This window comes from Danio rerio, chromosome 23 (genome assembly GCF_049306965.1).
Source record: "Danio rerio strain Tuebingen ecotype United States chromosome 23, GRCz12tu, whole genome shotgun sequence".
In the NCBI taxonomy this organism is placed as follows: domain Eukaryota; kingdom Metazoa; phylum Chordata; class Actinopteri; order Cypriniformes; family Danionidae; genus Danio; species Danio rerio.
The window spans coordinates 792,933-817,652 of record NC_133198.1 but is presented as its reverse complement, the minus strand read 5'-3'; the positions used below and the strand labels follow the sequence as shown (position 1 = coordinate 817,652).

The 24,720-nt window shown below is 37.2% G+C and overlaps 1 protein-coding gene across 5 annotated transcripts in view; it reads left to right on the top strand.

The window, feature by feature from the left end:
* Positions 1 to 24,720, top strand: part of mitfb (melanocyte inducing transcription factor b) — a 61,273-nt gene that overhangs the window by 20,585 nt on the left and 15,968 nt on the right. For 4 of the 5 annotated variants that reach the window (XR_012398219.1, XM_073937950.1, XM_068216659.2 and 1 more), the window contains 4 exon segments: positions 2,318 to 2,531; positions 20,436 to 20,657; positions 21,339 to 21,437; positions 24,073 to 24,190. Coding sequence is in view for 4 of the 5 variants with exons in the window: in XM_073937950.1 (XP_073794051.1) it covers positions 2,318 to 2,531; positions 20,436 to 20,657; positions 21,339 to 21,437; positions 24,073 to 24,190 (653 nt within the window). In the remaining variant the exon portion in view is untranslated. 5 annotated transcript variants of the gene reach the window in all.

The following is a 24,720-nucleotide window of genomic DNA, read 5'->3' as shown; positions in this document are numbered from 1 at the left end:
GGTCGGGCGGTCATTCATTCTGTCATTCAGTCAGACAGACAGACAGTCAGTCGACAGCGGCCTCTAGTGGGATTACGCGAGAACAGCGGGCGCGAACGCCACTTGCAAAAGAAATTTGAGATTTGAAAAGCACACACAGCGGCCTCGAATTCTCGAAAACAAAAACTGCACAAATACGTACCTCCCGGGAAACATCTCCAGAAACATCCACAGGACTGGGTTTTCAGTATGAGCTTGGGTTGACTTTTTCTTGGAATAGAGAGAGAGATTTGAGGTATATGAGGGTGAGATTTGCTTCATGATTCGTCACTTTGCATCAGCATCAGGAGATTTTGGCCCAGTTTTGTGATTACACCACGCATACCAAATATTCACAGCGGATTAACAAAGATAGTGTCATGCTGGGTTCATACTATGTAATATTCTGTCTATAAGAATAGACACTGTGTGAGATTATGGACTTTTGACCTCTTTAGGCTCTATTTTAATGATCGAACACACGGTCTAAAGCACACGGTGCAGGCAGGTGCACTTTGGCTGATTCCACTTTCGTGATTTTAAGGACAGGATCCGGCGCATGGTCTGAAAGAGCTGTCTTTAATATCTTGAGTTATGGGTGTGTTATGGGTGTTGCAGAGGAATTAAATATCACAATATCAGATTTTTCCAATATCATGCAGCCCTAATGTTTATTGCTTAGTCTCTTGACCTATGGTAAAAACCTGAATCCTTCTTGTGTCATTTACTAGTTCCATTTCCTTTGCTTGTCTCAGCTCCTACCTGCATTTTCCTCTATAAACACAAATATACGCTCGAAGGGCTAGAGCTGTGGCCACACGTTAATGAGAACTACTTATATTAATTATTCAATTATCCATAAATTGTATTTTATTGAAATCTACCCCAACCCCAAACACAACCGTAATGTAAAAACAGTCAATATCATTGAGAATTCTTTATATTACCTATTAAATGACCCACTAATTGTATTTTATTAACATTTACCCCCACTTCAACCATTCAGCAATGTAAAAACAGTAATTAGAATGAGAATGAATCATTATTTATTAATTTACCCATTAAATTGTATTTTTTTAACATCTACCCCAACTCTAAATCCAACCCTCACAGTGATAATACAGTGAATATTATTCATATTATTTATTAAGTTATCCTTTAAATTGTTATTTATTAATGCTTCCCCCCTACCATAACCCTCACAGTAATGTTAAAATATGAATTATTGTTGCACGGTGTCACGAAAACGATGCTTTATTGATGTGCGTGTTTGCAGCTGTATCCCTTCTAGACTTTACTGACTACAAAGCAGCCTGTAACACATTATTAAGCTTCCTAATTAACCACTACCAGGATCTCAAGATAATTCAATTAACCAGTGCCTAGTGTACCAAACACTGTCCCTTTGCAGAGCCCCACGTTCACCTCTCTCTCTCTCTCTCTCTCTCTCTCAAGGTTTAATAGCATTAAGAATTAAGGTAGAATCCGCCTTTTACCATCAGGTTAAAGATTAAGTAGCCTTTAATAGTATTTGGGGAATAAATCAGTATGTGTGTGTGCAACAGACAATAATGGTTGTTTGAATTAGATATATATAATGTTGTTTCATGTTTTTTGTACAATACCAGATTTATATATATATATATATATTCTCCTCTGGGTTTTTGCATGTATATATACAGATAGACATATATACTGGGCCATGGGTTCTTTATAATGTCTCTGGGGTCCCCCAAAATGTGTGAGCCCTTAGAATCGTGCAGTGTGTGTATGGGGGCAGGACAGTAAATCTGACTGGTTGTACCTTATCAGTCTAACACTATTGTTTTCCTCTTTCTGAAAGTCTTGATTACACTATCCTGGAGTTTTTCTCTCATTATCAGCTAATAGAATTGTAATATAGTGATTTTTTTTTTTTGAAAACCCATGTTAGGGTCAATATTATTCACCCCTTCAGCAATATTAGTGTTGGATTGTCTCCAGAACAAACCACTGTTATACAATGACTTGCCTAATTACCCTAACTTTACCCTAATTACCCTAGTGAAGCCTTTACATGTCACTGTAAGCTGAACACTAGTGTCTTGAAGAACATCTAGTCTAATATTATGTGCTGTCATCATGATGAAGAGAAAACACATCAGCTATTAGAGATAAGTTATTAACACTGTTATGATTAGAAATGTGCTGAATAAATCTGCTCTCAGTTAAACAGAAATTGGGAGAAATATATACAGAGGGGCTAATAATTGAGACTTCAACTGTATGTAACGTCCTCTGTGTTTGTGTGTGTGTGCAGTAATCCCTCAGAGCAGCAGCATGGCTCCTGTAAGCCCCCGCTGGGCTCGTCTCGAGTCCTGCTCCGCCAGCAGCTGATGCGTGAGCAGCTCCAGCAGCAGGAGCGCCGAGAGCAGCAGAAGCGGCAGATCTCCATCACACACAGCCCCGCCATCAACGTCAGCCATCCCTGCGGCCCGCCCAGCGCCGCACAGGTGCCCATGGAGGTGCTGAAGGTAAAGCAGCGCGCAGAAAGCTCATATCAAAGCACGTGTGAAATCAAAACTAGCCATAGTGATGTTGTGAGCTCACATTGCTAGTCCTGCGCTGAACAGTTCATCTGTGCATGTCATTAAGAACAAAACAATAGTTTGCCTCTGTAATCGAATATTGAAATCTGCAAATGCACTTCCTGTTTGAGGTCAGTTCAATTCTCAGGTCAGTCTGAGATAGTGGGCGGGGCTAACACACTTAACCACGCCCCTCCAGCTGTCAGTATGACATCAAACAGAAATGGTGAGCTGGAGGACTCTCTCCAAACACTTTTCCGCATCTTTCTGAATGACACGCCTACTTTACTGCATCCAATCAGCTCACAGTAGAATCAAACAAGCCACGCCCACTGCTTTCACATTTAGTATTGTGAAACTGCATCACAATATGAAAAAAATGGTCGCAGCTTCCAGTTCATGTGGACTTTAACCCTGTAAAACCTGTCTGAATTGCACATGTAAGCATTCACTGAATCATCATGCAGCTGTTCTCATGTGCAAGAAGGTCTGGAAAGTAGTGTCCCCACCATACTGGAATATCTGACGGCAATACGATACTCGTGCAAATCCTAAACGTTAGTTTCAGTGGTGCCAGCGGTAAAAACCTTGGACGGTGGACAAAGAAACATGTGTTGTTCTCTGATGAGTCCACCTTCACTGTCTTTCCCTCATCTGGGAGAGTTACGGTGTGGAGAAGCCTTAAAGAAGCGTCCCACCCAGACTGCTGATGCCCAGAGTGAAGCATTAGGGTGGATCAGTAATGGATTTCCTGCAACATCATGGGAATCCCCTTGGCCCAAATTCTTGTGCTAGATGGGCGCTTCACTGCCAAGGATGATCCAGCCATTTTGGCCGATCATATGACCCAATGGGTCAAAGATTGTATCCTGAAGGAAGTGGCGTGTATCAGGATGGTAATGCACCAATACACACAGCAAGACTGGAGACACAATGGTTTAATGAACATGAAAGTCGAGTTGAACATCTCACAGCCTGCACAGTCACCCGATCTAAACTTTATTGAGCACTTCGGGCTGTTGTGGAGGAGCGAGTCAAGCAAGGTTATCCTCCACCTGCATCACGTAGTGATCTGAACACTGTTCTATAATGGCTCGAAATCAAAAAGGAATAGAACCACTTCATTGATGCTTTTTAACCTACGTTGGTTTCTTTTCTAAAAACAAACATTTTTTCACATTACCTTCTAATATTCCAACCATTTTAGACCAATTTAAAATGAGAAACAAATGACTTTTTTCAAAAGCAAGCCATTGTTTTCTTTAAAAGTAAAGCTGAACATCTCCTATGGCCTGCACAGGCACCAGATCTAAATATTATTGAGCACAGTTTTGGAGAATATATATGTGCAATATGTATACACAGTCAGTACACAAACATTGAGTAAATACAAACCTTCCTTTTGAATGTGATTATTCATTTGACAACACGGAAAAGTAAGTATATGTTGGGTGTGTGTGTGTGTGTGTGTGTGTGTGTGTGTGTGTGTGTGTGTGTGTGTTTTAAACAGCTGTTTAGAAATATTTTGGCTTTAAATATTTTTCAGTGATGTGTTTTTAACCCACTTTGGTTTCTTTTTCTAAAACACACTATTTTTAAATTATCTTTGATAAATTCCAACCTTTTTAGACCAGTTTAAAATGGGAAACAAATGACTTTTGTCAAAAACAAACCATTGCATTTTTTAAGTAAAGTTGGACATTTCTCATGGCCTGCACAGTCACCAGAACCAATTATTATTGAGCACTTTGGGTGTTTTGTGGAGAATATATATATATATATATATATATATATATATATATATATATATATATATATATATATATATATATATATATGTACAATATTAATACACAGTCAGTACAGAAACATCATGTAAATACAAACCTTTATTGTGGATGTGATTAATCATTTGACAGCACTGATAAGAAGAGATATGGTGTGTGTGTATATTCAGTTTTTAAACTTTTTTTCAGTGATGTGTTTTTTTAACCTACTTTTTTTTTTTTCTTAAAACACATTCAAGAAAAAACTTTTTTACATTACCTTCTAAAATTCCAACCTTTTAGGCCAATTTAAAATGAGAAACAAATGACTTTTGTCAAAAACAAACCATTGCATTTTTTAGGTAAAGTTAGACATTTCTCATGGCCTGCACAGTCACCAGAACTAAATATTATTGAGCACTTTGGGAAGTTTTGGCGAATATATATTTACAGGATTGATACAGGGACGAAGCAGTAGCAAAAAGGTTGCTGGTTCGAGCCTCAGCTCAGTTGGCGTTTCTGTGTGGAGTTTGCATGTTCTCCCTGCATTCGCGTGGGTTTCCTCCGGGTGCTCCGGTTTCCCCCACAGTCCAAACACATGTGGTACAGGTGAATTAGGTGGGCTAAATTGTCCGTAGTGTATGAGTGTGTGAGAGTGTGTGTGTGAATGTGTGTGTGGATGTTATGTGTGTGGTGTGTGTGTATTCAGTTTTTAAACTTGCTTCAGTGATGTTTTTTAAACCTACTTTGTTTTTGAAACACACTCAAGCAAAAACTTTTGTACATTACATTTGATAAATTCCAACCATTTTAGACCAATTTAAAATGAGAAACAAATGACTTTTCCTCAAAAGCAAACCGTTCTCCTCAGTTGTGATGTGAGCTCTTTGGAGTTAGCATACAGTGCATTTGTTCTCTACGTGGACCGCTCGGATCGACTTAAACTTCATCTCGATCAGCCCAAGCGTGTGTGATTGTGACACTGTCCTTGAGCGAGAGGAGGGAACGCTGAAGTGTGTTAAAACGCATATGGGGATTATCTTTCCCCAGAGAATTCCTCTTTAATGCATGCTGTGCTCCAGCCTCATGGAATTAGCCATCTTTAATCCTATTTGCTCAGCTACATTCACAATCTCTTCATAGCTTTGATTCCTCGTTAGAGCGCAGAACTATGGACTGTTACTGATGCGGCTGCTATTGTGCGCAGACTGTGTTAATTACTGCAGAATCTCGCAGGACTCGGGCTGCTAATGTCACTCGGTAAGAGCCGTTATCTTACACTTTGCTCATTTTTGCGGGGGAAAGTGTGTGTTTTAGGCTTTCAGCAGACTCTTATATGGGCACAGGCTTCGGAAACAGGCATTGTTGCTTTTCAAGACAGAAAATAGTAAGTTGAAATATGCATCAGCATTAGTTATATGGCATGGACATGTTCTTATTTGTAGAATTAATTCAGTTTTTAGTTGTTAAGATAACATTCATCAAGTTTGTGGAGTTTGTTTGTCTGTCTTAAAGTCTTTATTAATAGTCAAATAAGTTTTTCTTAATTGATTCCTCTAATTTTTCCAGTTTATTTTGGTAAATATGACTTATTTCTTCACTTCAGTGCTGGTTTTTTGTGTGTATTTTGGGCGTTCTCAGTTTCTGTGAATTTACTAATCAGAGTTTTGTGTAATCTGTAAACTATTGGGGTCATTTATTGTAAATATATAATGAGAAAAATGTTAGATTGTTGTTTTGAATACAATTTATGAAAAAAGCTGGCATTTTTATATTAATTTTTTGCAAACACAACATTAATATTTCAACCTAATATTTCAGAAATCAATATTTGGTGGAATAAATATAGGCGAGATTGAGTGATTTCACATCACAGATGAGCATGAAGCAATGCTTTGTCTTTGACAGAAGTTTTGGTTTTAAACAGTCAGAATATTACACTGTTGTAATGTGATGTATTACACACTGTTTGAAGCAGAAATGTCTTGAGATTAACATTTGTTATTCTGACCATTATCATTTTCTCCAGATAAATGCTCTAAATTACAATGTCTTCATTTGATATTTGGAAGAAATGTGTGTATGCACAGGGTTCAGTTTTTAAAAACAACACTTAATACATATTTCTCCACTTCAGTGATGTTTTGTAAACTGCTTTGGTTTCTTTTCTTTAGCACACTTGAGCTGAAAAACAATTTTACATTGTCTTGTAACTTTCTGACTGCTTTAAACCAATCTAAAATTAGAAAGAAATTTAAAAAAGCCTTGTGGAAAAATAAATTAGGATTTTTTTTTTTAAAGTTGCACACATTTCTTACAAATATCAAACTGAAATATTGTCATTTAGAGCATTTCTCTTGAGAAAATGCAGTTGTTTGTAATTACATTTCTTATTCTGACCAGTTATTATTTTAATTTGATATTTGAAAGTAATGTGTGTATGGACAAGGTTCAGTTTTTAAAATATTTCTCCACTTCAGTGATGTTTTGTAAACTGCTTTGGTTTCTTTTCTAAAGCACACTTGAGCTAAAAAACAATTTTACATTGTCTTGTAACTTTCTGACTGTTTTAAACCAATCTAAAATTAAAAACAAATGAAAAAAAGCCTTGTGGAGAAATAAGTTTAGATTTTTTAAAAGTTGCACTCATTTCTTATAAATATCAAGTTAAAATATTGTCATTTTTCGTGAGAAAATTAAATTATTTGTTATAACATTTCTTATTCTGACTAATTATCAATTTTTTCTCAAGAAAATTGCTCTAAATTACAATATGATATTTGGAAGAAATATGTGTATGCACTGGGTTTTAAGCAAAAGCATGACGTGACCTTTACATTATTATGTTGTAATACGTTGTAATATTTTGAGTGTTTTAAACCAACTTAAAAGTGGAAACAAATAAACAAATCTGACGCCTTAAAAAAACAAAGCATTTCTTAAGTGAATTTATTGGTTTTAAGCTAAAAATGAATATAATAATGTCTAAAATTATGCCACATTTTTGATATTTCAATCAAAACAAATGCTCTAAATAACATTCTTTATTAAATATTGAACCGGTGTGTGAGAATCTCTCAAATATGGAAGCATTAATTGCTTCATAACTTTCTCTAAGGTGTTTCCACAAATTACGCACAAACAGAAACGAGAACAAGAGTGTTCACATGCCAAATGAGCACAAAACAAGGCTTTTTTCATTTGTTTCTAATATAAGTTGGTTTAACACAGTCAGAAAGTTAAAACCAAGAATTATATTTAAAGTTGAATTTTTTTTTTAACTCTTGCACACACACATTTCTTCCAAATATCAAACTGAAATAATGTCAATTAGAGCATTTCTCTGGAGAAAATGAAATTATTCGTAATAACATTTGATATTCTGACCAATTATGATTTTTTTCTCAAGAAAATTGCCCTAAATTACAATATTTCAATTTGATATTTGGATAAAAAGTGTTTATGCATTGAGTTTATATATATATATATATATATATATATATATATATATATATATATATATATATATATATATATATATATATATATATATATAATGTTTCTCCACTTCAGTGATGTTTTGTAAACTGCTTTGGTTTCTTTTCTAGAGCACACTTGAGCTAAAAAAAAACTATTTTACATTGTCTTGTAAATTTCTGACTGTTTTATACCAATTTAAAATTAGAAACAAATGAAATAAAGCCTTGTTTTGTGCTCATTTGGCATGTGAACACTCTTGTACTCGTTTTGATTTTGTGCGTAATTTGTTGAAGCACCTAATGGGAAAGTTATGAACCAATTAAAGGTCCCAAATTTGATTTGATCACACACCGGTTTAATATTTAAATAAACTTGTCATATAGAGCATTTGTTTTGAATGAAATAACCAAAAGGTGGCATGTTTTTAGACACCATTATATTCATTTTTTAGCTTAAAACCAATATATTAACAACAGAAATCAATATTTGTTGGAATAAATAGCACAAAACGATGCTTTGTTTTTGAAAGAAGTCAGATTTCTTTATTTGTTTCTCATTTTAATTTGGTTTAAAACCGTCAGAATAAAAAAAAAAACACTGTAGTGGAAAAATATTTAAAGTTGAATTTTTTGCATACACACATTTTTTTTCAAATATCAAGCTGAAATATTGTCATTTAGAGCATTTCTCTTGAGAAAATGCAGTTGTTGGTAATAACATTTCTTACTCTGACCAGTTATTATTTTAATTTGATATTTGAAAGAAATGTGTGTATGCACAGGGTTCAGTTTTTAAAATAGTTCTCCACTTCAGTGATGCTTTTTGGTTTCTTTTCTAAAGCACACTTGAGCTAAAACTATTTTGTCATATTCTGACTGTTTTAAACCAATTTAAAATTAGAAACAAATGAAAAAAGCCTTGTTTTGTGCTCATTTGGCATGTGAACACTCTTGTTCTCGTTTCGATTTTGCGCATAATTTGTGGAAACACCTCAGGGAAAGTTATGAAGCAATTAATGCTCCCATATTTGGGAGATTCTCACACACCGGTTTATGTTAGACGTGTGAAATGTGCTGTAATTATGTGTGTGATGCTCCTCTGATAACACAAGCTGATCACAGACCACCCAGAACGCCAAAGCCCGTCTGTTTCAACACTTCAGAATCACTGAAAACTAAAGAAAAGTGCTTGCTTTTAGCATATTTATATTTTATGGTTCATCACAATTCAACTGGACATCCATTAAGTGAAGAATAAGACACAATAGACAGGAGGAACAACAAAACTGTGAGATTGAGAATGGCAAGATTCAGAATTCAGAACAATTAAGTTACTGTGTAAAAGAAATGCTGGGTTCCACTTTATTGAATTATCTTGGGACAACATGAAGGAATTAAGCTATTAGTTTTTACAAATTTAAGTGGATTGAACATAAAACATATTAGTTTTCCCTTAAAAACCACAAGAATTGTGTTGCTTCTACTCGATTAGTTTGAAATAAACAGCAAACATCTTTTTTTTGAGTGTGTTAAATAACATTGTGAGATATTAGTTTATTTTCCATGTGTGTTTATTGTGTTTTTTAAGTATATCTTAGAGCCTGAAACAAACTCCAATCAAGTCTACCAGAAATTAAACATATAAAACATTAAAAAGATGTTTGTTTGTTAATGTTTTGAGAGAAATTGCGTGTTTGGCTGTTGAAACCTGCATGGTGTTGTCACTGTTGTGTTTGTAAATAGCTGATAGTTTGGTGTCTGATTTTGAGTGTTTGGTATCAGAGGATAAGAAGGGCACGACATGTACGCCGTAATCTTAACGTAGTATTTATGTTCAGTCAGTCGTTACTTATGCTAAGCTGATGATGAGCCGCTCATTCAACCCGCTGAACATACGAACACATGCTCACGTTTCGTCTTATACCATACACACACACACACACACACACACACTTTTACACGTTTAACTACAGTTTATACAACATGGACGGATGCCAGAGGAAATCGAGTGTGTGTTTGAGATATTCACTGTATGAAAGTGTGTGTGTGTGTGTGTGTGTGTACAGTTATAGCATGTATCTAAAAGCTACAGTATTTGATTCACACATTTGATTTCTGTGTGTGTGTTATTAAGTAAATTTTTGTTTGTAGATTCGCTTTAATCTAACTAGAAAGCCTTTTGTTTTATTTACAGTAAATAAAACACCATCAGATTCTATATTTACATATAATAGATTATTACACTGCAAAAAAGCTTTGCTTACTGACATTTTTAGTCTTGTTTCTAGACCAAATGTCTAATAATTCTAATAATTTTCTAGACAAGCCCACAAATAGTCTTGTTTTTTGAAATATTTGTCAAAATTAAGTGGGTTTTTCCTGCATTGACGGATTATTTCACTTGTTTTAGGGAAAACTCTGATACCAAATGACCAACCAGAAGCCAAGTTATTATTTGCAGTTTCTAAAACTTGGATAAGGGAAGGTTGCAGTTAAATATTAACGTAAATAAAAAATGTAGAAAGGTGAAAAGCAATCCAACAAGTAGAAAGATTTAAAAACTGAAGAAATAAACTTTTTTTTTAAAATTTGTTTGCCACAAATTTCAGAACCCAGATGTCCGTTTTCAAAACCGACTCTACTTCTAACACAGACTCTCCAGTGTTCAACACTCTGCATGCTGCGTTCATTTCCTTAAAGAAGTCCTGCAGTTGCAGCATCATTGGTTCACATAATCCTTTTATCATACAAATACTACAGGAATACAACATTCGATCAGCAGCACACAAGATGCACATGGTTTCAATAAACAATTTTTAACAGTCATTAAATATTGTTGTTTAAAATATATGACGCAGCTTTCATTATGGTTTGTACAGAAGTGTAGAGGAAATGGTGCAGAGAGTGGAAACACTGAACTAGTTCTGTTCATTCCATCATAGTGTAGCTTCACTGTCATGTTTTTCCCACTGCACATCCCCTAATATAAAGCTGATGTATGGCACGCATATTACATGCACATTACAACTGGATTCCACATACTGAAATGTCAAAATTGTCAATAATTTGTCAAAATAGTGCAAAAATCACACATTTTTTTCAATCATATCATACATACAGTGGGCTCTGTGTTGACGATCCAGATAAATACATAGCCTGCATATGTAAAACATGCATACACTTATAAGTAAAATGTATTATTGTCATTCATTTTCTTGTCGGCTTATTCTTTTTAATAATCCGGGGTCGCCACAGTGGAATGAACCGCCAACTTATCCAGCACGTTTTTACACAGCAGATGCCCTTCCAGCCGCAACCCATCTCTGGGTAACATCCACACACACAACATACACATACACAGACACTCATGCACTACGGACAATTTAGCCTACCCTATTCACCTGTACCGCATGTCTTTAGACTGTCCGGGAAACCAGAGCACCCGGAGGAAACCCACGCCAACACTGGGAGAACATGCAAACTCCACACAGAAACGCCAACTGAGCCGAGGTTCGAACCAGCGACCTTCTTGCTGTGAGGCGACAGCACTACCTACTGCGCCACTGCCTCGCCCCATGTATTATTATATAAAAGCTTATTAAATATGAACTGGTATAAAGGTAGAAGCATCCATGTAGAAACTATATATATTTTGAATTGTAGAAAATATGTGTTGCTACTAGGGATGCCACGGTTCTCAATATAATATTGAACCGTACGGTATGACTTCCACTGTTCAATACGCGCTTGTGAATTGCGGTTTTCTCGGTTTTGCGTTTAAATAATTCATGTGTGTTTTATATCTCCCCGAACTGACTGTGTGTGCCTGTAAACCCATGAGCTGAGATGAGGAAACTCCTCCCCGCGAGTAAATATCCAATCACTATGCTCTAAAGTTAGGGGGCGCTTGACCATCATTCCACACTTTAACATGGCGAGTGTTGGCGAAGTGAGGCAAAAGTACGAGAATAGCACCGCCGTCTTTCAAATCTGCGGTGTGAGGACATGTTTGGTTTTGCCGGTAAGTATAATGTCAATAAAAGAAAAAGCAGTAAACAAAATAAACTGTGCAAGCATTGTTTTACACGCACAACCATGACTGCACATCTGCAGCGCCATCACCCAACAATATCACTGTCTGAAGCAGGAGAGCAGAGAAGATAAGAAAGTCCTTCAAATAGCAACAATCCCTCGCTGAATCCTTCAAGCAAACATACCCCACTAGTTCCAAGAGACGCATAAAAATAAGAAAGGCAGTCCGGGTGTTTATTGCTGAAGATTTGCAGCCGTGTTCGGTCATTGCAGATGTGGGCTTTTGTCATCTTATAAAAGCACTCGATCCGCATTACAGACTACAGTCTGGCATTTTCCAGCACTGAGATAATGAAGATGGTTTATTTATGTTTACTGAAGTACAAATATGTGCATTTGAAATGGCCAATTTATCTTTATTAACTTCACACGTGTGTTTATTTACAAAGTGCTGGATTTTATGTGTTCCCCAGTTTGTACATGGGCTACCAGCAGCGGTGAGATTTCAGTGCTCATTTGTTTTATACAATACATTAGGAACTTGTGCACTTTTCTTGGCTTTTAAGTAAAACAAAATGAGTATTGCAATAAATCGTTTTTATTTTTTCTCCTTAACCTGTTCCTATTGCCTATAGAATAAAAAAAAAAAACACATGTCGAGCCATGAGAACCAAACGGAACTGAAAACCGTGTTAAAAACAGAGGTATGTATTGAACCGTGGGCTAACTGCATTGTTGCATCCCTAGTTGCTACTAAATATGAGTAAAATTACAGGAATCCCTTTATATCTTGTTTGTACTTTAGATTATTTTGATGCATTAAACCTTTATAACTGTTTCCCACTTAAATCTACCACTGTCATATTTGACTTTTAGAAGCTGCGGTTATATAACGCTGGGTAAAGCCTTTCCTTTCTTCTGTAAGAGTTAAAATGAGCAAACGATCAAAAGAAACAGCAAGGTGCAAACGCTTTGAGACTGACTAGCTTAGCGATGCAGAATTAGCTTGGGTGTACCAGGCAGAGCCGCCGGACTTGAAAAGTGAAAACATCAAGCTCAGATGAGTTTGTCTAAGGACTGATCGGCCCCTAATTAGCCAAGTGACCTTTGATCTTTTCAGAAATAAGTACAGGATCAGGTTTAGGAGGCAGACAAAGGCAAGAACAGTCTTAGCACACACACACACACACACAGCGAACGCTAATTCAGCGAAGAATGCCTGTAATTAGGAGCGCCGTTTCATTCCACTGCATATTTAGCACTGGGAAGAGGGAAAATCAGCTGGAAAAGTAGGATCATTTTCACTATCGGCTATTCACTATAGCACAAAGACAATTAAACACAAGAAAACAGCACAGCTTATGGGTTTGACTTTTGGGGTTACCTAACGCTGAGCTCTTCAGTGTTTAGTCCGGGCTAGGGTGTGAATTAGCGTGGTTTTGCCGTTGTATTGTAATCAAATCTCATAATATCAGCTTGTTCCATCACGAGGACAAGTGTAACTGAGATTCAGGAGGTTGATGGAGAGTCACAGATAGAAAGGTAACAGATCTGAGAGTTTCAGTATGGTAATGATGACTGTGTATTGGGTAATGTTAGTGTGTTTTGTCTTGGCAGCATAGATATGCGACAGACAAGCCGTCTAAGTAAGCCGCCGAATGGCTAAATACTAGTGTGCTAGACTATGCCTTGGCTACTCTTCAGACTGACTTAACTCTGTACTTGACTACTAGTGTACTAGACTATGTGTGCCTGGGCTACTCTGCAGACTGGTTTTAACAGTAATATACTAGACTATATGTGCCTGTTCTACGTTTCCTATAGACCTAACACTAGTGTACTAGACTATGTGTGCCTGTGCTACTCTGCAGTCTGACTTACCTCCAGTGAACTAGATTATATGGGCCTGGCCTACCTTTCCTAATGGGTTAACACTAGTGTACTAGACTACAGTGTGCCTGGGCTACTTTGTAGACCAACTTAACTCAAAGTGAACTAAACTATGTGTACCCGGGCTACTTTGCTGATTGGCTTAACAGTAATATACTAGACTATATGTGCCTGGTCTATGTTTCCTATATACTTAACACTAGTGTACTAGACTATGTGAGCCTTAGCTACTCTGCAGACTGACTTAACTCCAGGAAACTAGACTATATGTGCCTGGCCTACCTTTCCTTAAGCCTTGACACTACTGTAGTAGACTATGTGTGCCTTGGCTACTCATTCATTCATTTTCTTTTCGGCTTAGTCCCTTCATCAAGGCTCGAACCAGCGACCTTCTTGCTGCAAGGTGATCGTGCTACCCACTGCGCCACCGCTTCGCCATCTTGGCTACTTTGTAAACCAAATAAACTCAAAGTGAATTAAACTATGTGTGCCTGGGCTACTTTGTTGATTGGCTTAACAAAAATGTACCCGACTTTATGTGCCTGACCTACCTGTCCTATAGACTTAACACTAGTGTACTAGACTATGTGTGCCTTGTCTACTCTGGAGACCGACCTAACTCTAAGTGAACTTGTGGGCTATAATAAACTAGGCTATTTGTATCTGGCCTACCTTTTCTTAAGGCTTGACACTAGTGTACTAGACTATGTGTACCTTGGCTATTTGGCCAAGCAGCCTAAATCTATTGAACTAGTGTGCCTAGGCCAAGGCTATCCACACTCGGTCCTGGAGGGCTGGTGTCCTGTAGAGTTTAGCTCCAACCCTAACCAAACACACCTGAACAAGCTAATCAAGCTCTTACTAGGCATACTAGAAACTTCCAGGCAGGTGTGTTGAAGCAAGTTGGATCTAAGATCTGCAGGACACCGGCCGGACTTTGGACACCCCTGGCCTAGGCTATCTAGCTGACCAGCTTAATTGTAGGGAACTAGACTATGTGTGCCTGGACAACCTTACCAATGGTCTTAACACGAATGTATTGGACTATGTGTGTCTGGCCTACATGCTTAATACTAGAGTACTAGACTATGCATGTCTGGCTGTTTTGCCCACCAGCTTAGTCAACCAGACAATGTTAGCCTACACTGTGACGTATACCTGGGTTACCTTGCCGAATTAGGCTAGCACTAAGACCGCACACTGTGTCCTTGTCATGAGAAAAATTGCAGACTGATTGAAAAATTAAGTCCAGTAACCACCTGAGCAAGTATAAATGAGAACCTTGCTAAAATGACCGTACTCTTATAGAGTCAAACGGTGTTAACTTGAGGCTTGTTGGCTCCTGAATTCTGCCAAAACACACACAGTTTTTTTCTCAGGCATTTTACCTATTGCTAATTACAAATAAGGCATACACGCGATTCCTTACAAAGATGCGAATGTCACGATGAGGGCTGGTGATACAAAGGTATTTCCCGGAGCCCCTCTGGACTGTATATTTCGCATGTCTCCCTTGTCTCACACAGCTCCGAGAGTCTCTGCTAATAAGCTTATGAGTTGTATCCGTCGTGTTTGAGCACACAAATGGGGGCAAACACATGTGGACTTGAAAATGAGAATAGCAAAAAACACTTGCTCCTCATCTGGCAGCACATTGCACCGGATGCATGATAGAGCCCTCTGTGTTGGTGCTCATTGACAGACTGCAGGGTTCTTCAACTAGATTTGAGGGGCCGCATTAGTCACTGCAGGAAGATAGAGAGGTGTTTCGTGGACTGTTTTTAGGTTTGTTGAACAACAGTCATGCTTTCGAATCAATTGTAGAGGTTTAATTGCACTTGATGGGATTTCAGCCAAAAGAGTGTGCAGTAATCTGTCTTCTGATGACTGCAGCTCTGCATCTTCATTTATTTAGCCAGAAGGGAACTGGTCCCCTGAGGGGATTGGAACAGGCCATTGCCCTCAGCCTTAAAATCACATTTTTACCTTACTCGTTTTTCCTTTGACCCTTGTATAATCTGTGAAAAACACATCTATAGACCACAAATGTGATCCTACCAACCAATCAAAGAGAGTCTTGTCAGATGATTGTGTCTGGATACTCCTCGGCAAATCCTCAAATATGGAAATTAGTCGCTCTCCTGTTATTTATTTTTATTTTTCAAATATTTCCCAAGTGATGTTGAACAGATTGAGGAGTTGTTCACAGTATTTCCTCTAATGTTTGTTCTTCTGAAGAAAGTCTTATTTGTTTTATTTGGGCTAGAATAAAAGCTGTTGTTAATAGTGTTAAAGTCATGTTAAGCTCAATATTATTCACCCCTTCAGCAATATTAGTGTTGGATTGTCTCCAGAACAAACCACTGTTATACAATGACTTGCCTAATTACCCTAACTTTACCCTAATTACCCTAGTGAAGCCTTTACATGTCACTGTAAGCTGAACACTAGTGTCTTGAAGAATATCTAGTCTAATATTATGTGCTGTCATCATGGCAATCTAGAAGCTTATCTTTAGAGCATTTGTTGATCTGCAGTACATACATCCACAGTAACAACACACTATAACGTGATTCTCATATGCTAAAACATGTCAGAAAGGTGCATGTCAGTCCACACTAGTAGTTTGTGTTATGTTAGCAAAGTGTTGAAATGTACTAAAAGTTCTTTCTTTTTACTTTAAGTTTAAACTTACAGCTCACATCTCTTTTTCTTTCTTCCCAATATTCAGGCAAGGCAGTGAAAAAGTTTGTACTGATAAGCTGCTATTTATTTACAAATCGGAGCGCAACGTTTAGCCTGATGCTCTGTACATTGACAGTTTAGGTTGACTGAGAGTGTCAAGTACACACACACACACACACACACACACACACATTTGCATGTCAAGATGTGTCGCTCCAGGCTTGACGTCAATCACAAGGTAACCCATGTGAGACCCATTGTAATCAAACCTGATGAAACACCTCTGAATGTGTACCTGCAGATTTAGATATGTGCAGCTTCGTCATCTCATGTTCCAGAAAAGTTTACTTTTGTTAAACATCATCCAATTTTTAAAAATACACTCAACTCTCAGTTGTACCGATTATCACTATAAAGAACTTTATGTAACGCTGCAGTGAAAATGTATTCACCATTTAATGGTTAAATAAATAAATGAATGAATGAATGAATGAATAATTCCATTAATAAAAAATGAATGAATTAATAAATAAACACATAAATGAATGAATAAATAAATAAATGAATACATTAATAAAAATTAATAAACAAATAAATGAATGAATGAATAAATAAATAAATAAATAAACAAATAAACGAATGAATAAATAAATAAATATATTAATAAAAAATTTATGAATAAATAAATAAACAAATAAGTGAATAAATAAATTAATTAATTAATAAGTAAATGAATAAATGAATGAATGAATGAATACATTAATAAAAAATGAATAAATAAACAAATTAAAAAACAAATTAATTAATTAATAAATGAATGAATGAATGAATAAATACATTAATAAAAACGAATGAATAAATAAATAAACAAAATAAATAAACAAATAAATGAAAAAAATAAATGAATGAATGCATGACTAAATAAATCAATAAATAAATGAATAAATAAATAAATAAACAAACAAATGATTGAATGAATGAATAAATTAATTAATAAATGAATAAATCAATGAATGAATAAATAAATCAATTATTACATGTAAATCATTGTATAAATAAATTAATAATTAATTAATTTATAATTGAACAAATGAATAAATAAATAAAAGTATATATTTTATTATATATATATATATATATATATATATATATATATATATATATATATATATATATATATATATATATATATATATATATATATCAAAAAAGTTTATAATCTCAAATATGTTTTAACATTAAACTACAATAATGTGGACGATATATTATCAACTGAATTAACCAACATTTTATTTTAAACTCAAACCACAAAGCTATTCAATGCATCATTCAGAGAAACCAACACAGGCAGTTCTGCACATTAGCACAGTACACCCAATCCTGTTTATACAGTCCTGTTTTCTGTAGATTTGCAGTGTTGCTATGAGGTGATTGTTAGGTTTCGTCATGCATACTTAATTGTTCATCGGAGAACAGCTGGAGAAGTGTCAGAAAGTGTCCAGGATCACACGTGTTTCGTCAGGCTGTGACGCCATTAGCGCTGATGTCTGGATTACTCCGAAAAAAAAGAAACTGCTCTTGTCTGCTGTAAATAGGATGGAGGTGGGAGACGATTGCTGCAGAAAGACTCCATTGTTTTTTAGCTGACACTGACGTCAGAGGCGCTCTGGAAAAGCAAAAGACATATTTTTGCATGTGATGGCACAGCATTGGTTTTGCGAATCGCTCAATGTGCAAAGCTAATCAGTTATTCACTGCTTTTTAGATTCGGCCAGCTGCATTGCTTACTGGTCAAATCAGTGTAATAGATACAGTTGAAGTCAGGATTATTAGCCCTCCTGAATTATTATTAGCCCCCCTGTATATTTTCTTTCAACACATTTCTAATCATAACAGTGTTAATAACTCATCTCTAATAGCTGATGTCTCTTCATCATGATGACAGCACATAATATTAGACTAGATATTCTTCAAGACACTAGTGTTCAGCTTACAGTGACATGTAAAGGCTTCACTAGGGTAATTAGGGTAAAGTTAGGGTAATTAGGCAAGTCATTGTATAACAGTGGTTTGATCTGGAGACAATCCAACACTAATATTGCTGAAGGGGTGAATAATATTGAGCTTAACATGACTTTAACACTATTAAACACTGCTTTTATTCTAGCCCAAATAAAACTAATCAGACTTTCTCCAGAAGAACAAATATTAGAGGAAACACTGTGAACAACTCCTCAATCTGAGAAACATAATATGGGAAATATTTGAAAAATAAAAATAAATCACAGGAGGGCGAATAATTCAGACTTTTTTTTTTTTGACTGTTTCCATATTTGAGGATTTGCTGAGGAGTATCCTGACACAATCATCTGTGTTATGAGAAATGAAGTAATGCTTACACTAAAGCTGTGATCTGTTGTGCAGTTCCCTGTTTGTCATGGTTTGAGCGGTGAACTGTGTAGATAAAGGTCATGTTGTTTTGTTCATTTCTCAACTTCAGGAATGAATTATTCTGCCATGAAAAGAACCGTCATTAATTCAACAAAGAAACTGATCTTGGATTTATTGGAACTTAGACTTCCATGTATTGATGTAACATTGCCACTGAAAATATCTCAATACTGTTATATACTAATTTTCCCTGACTATCCATCCATTCATTCATCCATCCATCCATCCATCCATCCATCCATCCATCCATCCATCCATCCATCCATCCATCCATCCATCCATCCATCCATCCATCCATCCATCCATCCATCCATTCATCCATCCATCCATCCATCCATCCATCCATCCATCCATCCATCCATCCATCCATCCATCCATTCATTCATTCATTCATCCATCCATCCATCCATCCATCCATCCATCCATCCATCCATCCATCCATCCATTCATCCGTCCATCCATCCATTCATCCGTCCGTTCGTCCGTCCATTCATCCATCCATCCATCCGTCCGTCCATCCATCCATCCATCCATCCATCCATCCATCCATCCATCCATCCATCCATTCATCCATCCATCCATCCATTCATCCATCCATCCATCCATCCATCCATCCATCCATCCATCCATCCATCCATTCATCTGTTAAAACCATGATTTTGCCATCCACCATATAGAAATCTGTAATTTGTGTAATTAAAAATTATATTGAATTAAATAAATATATTTACTGAGTAATAAAAATAATATTTACTGATAAAAATGTATCTAAATAATATTTAAAAATGTAATAAAAATTTAAATTGGATAAAAAATGACATTACTGAATAATAAAAATAACATTTACTGAATAAATTCCAACATGTGCATCAAAAATGTGGAAAGTGACAGGTATGTTTTGGAAGACGATGAGGTCCAAACATTTTTATATGTTTTATATGGGAAAGAAGTGATGATCAGAGACAATTCTAAAAGGATACGACACAACCTGGACTATTTTACGTAATAAATGGAAGAACGTTAAGCAGAAATACGTGACTGAAAAAATCAATTCAATTCAGCTTTATTTGTACAGCGCTTTTACAATGGAGATTGTGTCAAAGCAGCTTCACATAAATGGTCATAGTAACTGGATCAGGGTGGTTCAGTTTTTAGTGTTTAAGTTCAGTTCAGTTTAGCTCAGTTCAGTGTGGTTTAAAGTCATTACTGGGAATCCAAACACTGAAGAGCAAATTCATCGATGCGTAGCTCTACCAATCCTGAACCATGCAGGCCAGAGAGGGAAAAAAACTTCAAAAAAGAAAACTCTCATTTATTAAAGACAAGAATAGCCTTCTACTAATGCAGCAACTTCCATTTTTCGTTTGATATTTGGCACCGGTTTATCAGGGAGTGATGATTTTGTTCTCTCTGTTCATTCACAAATGTTTTACACCAGTTTTGCGCATATCTTTGGATGGAAGCATGGTCAGTTTCAACATCAGAGCAGCACAGAAGTGAGAAACACACGTCCTGTGATTGTAATGTTTGTCTTCGTTTGTGCTCAGGTTCAGACTCATCTTGAAAACCCCACCAAGTACCACATCCAGCAGGCTCAGCGGCAGCAGGTGAAGGCGTATCTGTCCACCACTCTGGGAGGAAAGCAGGCGGTGAGTTTGCCGTGTCCTAGCCAGGCATCTGATCACGGGGGAATGCCTCCGGGGCCGGGAAACAGCGCCCCCAACAGTCCCATGGCCTTACTGACCCTCAACCCCAACTGCGAGAAAGAGGTGAGAGTGCTGACACTAGATATCTATCGCAAAATTATCGTTATCATGATAATAGTATGTGCCACACTCCGCTGTGGAGACGCCAGATTAATAAACGGACAAAGAAAATGAGTAAATGAATAAAATATTAGTGTGCAATATTTATTCATTTATTTTGTTTTCAGCTTAGTCCCTTTATTAATCCGGGGTCGCCACAGTGGAATGAACCGCCAACTTATCCAGCACGTTTTTACACAGCGGATGCCCTTCCAGCCTCATCTTTGGCAAAAGCTTATGCAGCATAACAAGCTGTTTTTAAAGTCTAGCAATCATTGACAATGAATGATAGTGGAAGTCTCGAGCCTAAGGTCTAAGGTCAATAGATCAACAAAATCCAGTCAGCTAAATGAATGATGTGTAAATAGGCAGCAGTATCATAAAGACGTTTCATTATCTGCTCATCATCATCCTGCAGCTTCACTTCAGTGTGAAACAGCTGCTGTAGACTGCGTCATGATCTCACACACACACACTTACACACACACACAGACCGGCAGAAGTGTTAATAGATCCGGCAGAGTTTGAGAGCAGCTCAGTGAAACGCACAGCTCTAGCGCAGGATCTGGAGATGGATTGATGGATGGTGTTTTTGACTGTTGAGTGATGCGTCGCTGACTGATCACTGCTTCTGATTCACAACAGATGGACGATGTCATTGACGACATCATTGGTTTGGAATCAAGTTACAGTGATGACATCATGGGACTGTCGCTGGACCCCGGACTTCAGATGGCAAACACGGTAATGACATTTACGCATTACATTACACTTGTATGTGTGTGTGTGTGTGTGTGTGTATGTGTGAGTATATATATGCAGCGGGGGAAATAAGTATTGAACACCTCACCTTTTTTCTCAGAAAACATATTATATTTGGTAACAACCAAAGACATCCATATATACAGGGAAAAAGTGTTGAACACATGAAGAAAGGAAGGTGTAGTTGGGCAGTGAAAGTCCAGACAGCAGCTGAAATCTGTCAGTAGTTCTTCAGCAAGCACTCTGCCCTTCCTCAGTGTAAATGAAGATCAGCTGCTTCAGTCCATGATCCAAAACACAGCCGAGGAGACTCTCGGATCAATCAAACAAAAAAGAAAGTAGTGATTTCTAAATTGAGTTTGACTTGTATTTGACAGTCTCTATTGAAGACAGGTCGGGGCTGCAGGCAGGCAGGTCAAGTACCTGTTCATCCACAGCAAAGACTATGTAATGTTCGCAGAATGTGGTTTTGCATTGTCTTCTTGAAATATTCATGGGCATCCTAACAGTCCAAAACAGCTGACGGAGTATACACTAACCTGCGCATTAATGAGACACTAGATGGAGACAAACAGTCAAAAACACGACAGAAACTAAAACAGCTGATGGAGTATACACTAACCTGAGCATTATTCAGACACTAGATGGAGACAAACAGTCAAAAACACAACAGAAACTAAAACAGCTGATGGAGTATACACTAACCTGCACATTATTCAGACACTAGATGCAGACAAACAGTCAAGACACAACAGAGACTAAAACAGCTGATGGAGTATACACTAACCTGTGCATTATTCAGACACTAGATGGAGACAAACAGTCAAAAACACAACAGAAACTAAAACAGCTGATGGAGTATACACTAACCTGCACATTATTCAGACACTAGATGGAGACAAACAGAAAACACAACAGAAACTAAAACAGCCGATGGAGTATACACTAACCTGCGCATTATTCAGACACTAGATGGAGACAAACAGTCAAAAACACAACAGAAACTAAAACAGCCGATGGAGTATACACTAACCTGTGCATTATTCAGACACTAGATGGAGACAAACAGAAAACACAACAGAAACTAAAACAGCCGATGGAGTATACACTAACCTGTGCATTATTCAGACACTAGATGGAGACAAACAGCAAAACACAACAGAAACTAAAACAGCTGATGGAGTATACACTAACCTGCGCATTATCCAGACACTAGATGGAGACAAACAGTCAAAAACACAACAGAAGCTAAAACAGCTGATGGAGTATACACTAACCTGGGCATTATTCAGACACTAGATGGAGACAAACAGTCAAAAACACAACAGAAACTAAAACAGCTGATGGAGTATACACTAACCTGCGCATTATCCAGACACTAGATGGAGACAAACAGTCAAAAACACAACAGAAGCTAAAACAGCTGATGGAGTATACACTAACCTGGGCATTATTCAGACACTAGATGGAGACAAACAGCAAAACACAACAGAAACTAAAACAGCTGATGGAGTATACACTAACCTGTGCATTATTCAGACACTAGATGGAGACAAACAGAAAACACAACAGAAACTAAAACAGCTGATGGAGTATACACTAACCTGCGCATTATCCAGACACTAGATGGAGACAAACAGTCAAAAACACAACAGAAGCTAAAACAGCTGATGGAGTATACACTAACCTGCACATTATTCAGACACTAGATGGCGCCAAACAGTGGTGAAGACACAAGATTATAAATATGGATATGAATGTATTCACTGATGGTGATCTGAAGTTCCTGGATGAGCTTGTGTTATTTAGCAGTTGTTATCTTAAAATAACACACCTTGGAATGTCGCAACTGACCAATCAGAATCGGGTATTCCAGACAGCCGTGTAATAATGTTAGTTTAATGTAAATACCAACATTAATAAACAATAAACAATACATTTGCTAAAGTATTTATCCATTAGTTCATGTTATTTCACTGTGATTACAGTTATAGTAACAAGCACAGCATTTGATTTTAATAATGTAGTAAATGCTGAACTATGATTAATAAACGCTGTGCAAGCATTGTTAATTGTTTATCATTTTAGTAAATACATGAACCACCTGGGCAACGCGGTTGCGCAGTAGGTAGTTTGCGGTGAGTTTGCGGTGCTCCGGTTTCCCCCACAGTCCAAAGACATGCGATACAGGTGAATTGGGTAGGCTAAATTGTCCGTAGTGTATGTGTGTGAATGAGTGTGTGTGTGGGCGTTCCCCAGAGATGGGTTGCAGCTGGAAGGGTATCCGCTGCATAAAACATATGATGAATACGTTGGCGGTTCATTCTGCTGTGGCGACCCCAGGAACTAAGCCGAAAAGAAAATGAACGAATGAATGAACTGCCTGTCCTGTATTGTGAAATGTTGCCATCTTACCTAATGAATGCAGGTAATGCACATCAAATGAACGATTTCCTATGTAATATTTAATCTGCAAATATTATAACTCATGCATGCATGTTTTTTTTCAGGTGTGTTTAAGATCTTAGCATCTATAACTCAGAGTTTTTAATGCAAAATCCCAACATGCTGATGAAACCGTGTAGCTGATTTCCATCTGTTGGTCTGTGTGTGGCAGATCCCGGTGTCTGCGAATCTGCTGGACATGTACAGTAACCCCGGTCTGCCTCCTCCAGGAATCTCCATCAGTAACTCGTGTCCTGCTAACATGACCAGCGTTAAAAGGGAATTCTCTGGTGAGTGTCTTTAGCTAGCAGCGCATGGGTTGGTCAGTGCCAGTCTGCAGCATCTCAGATCACTGAGAAAACTCACATACACTGCTTCCCAAACCGCTCACTACACACTCATCAGCACAGCATATGTGTGTAGTGTCGTCCCAAAATGGAGCTCTAATGTTTTTTTACTGAGCGGAATTTCAACCCGTTTCGCTGATGATGACGGTTACCAAATTACTGAAATAAATGAGCAAACTACCATTAATACCTGCTATCAGGTACTGCACTCACCATCAGGAGGCGCTATAAACACTCTCGTTGCTTTCGCAATTCTAAATAAATAAACTAATCAGTGCCTGATAGCTCCGCCCCTTCCACTGCGTGAGCAAGGGTACAACTATTGAGTGTGGGAAGTGTCCATCATAACACACTTCATATTACCGATTGAGTAAGTGCATCATCTGGGTACTACTTACTACAAAATGGCCTAGATTAGTGCATAAGTATGCGATTTGGGACACAACTCATGATTTTGATGCTAAAGTCAGGTC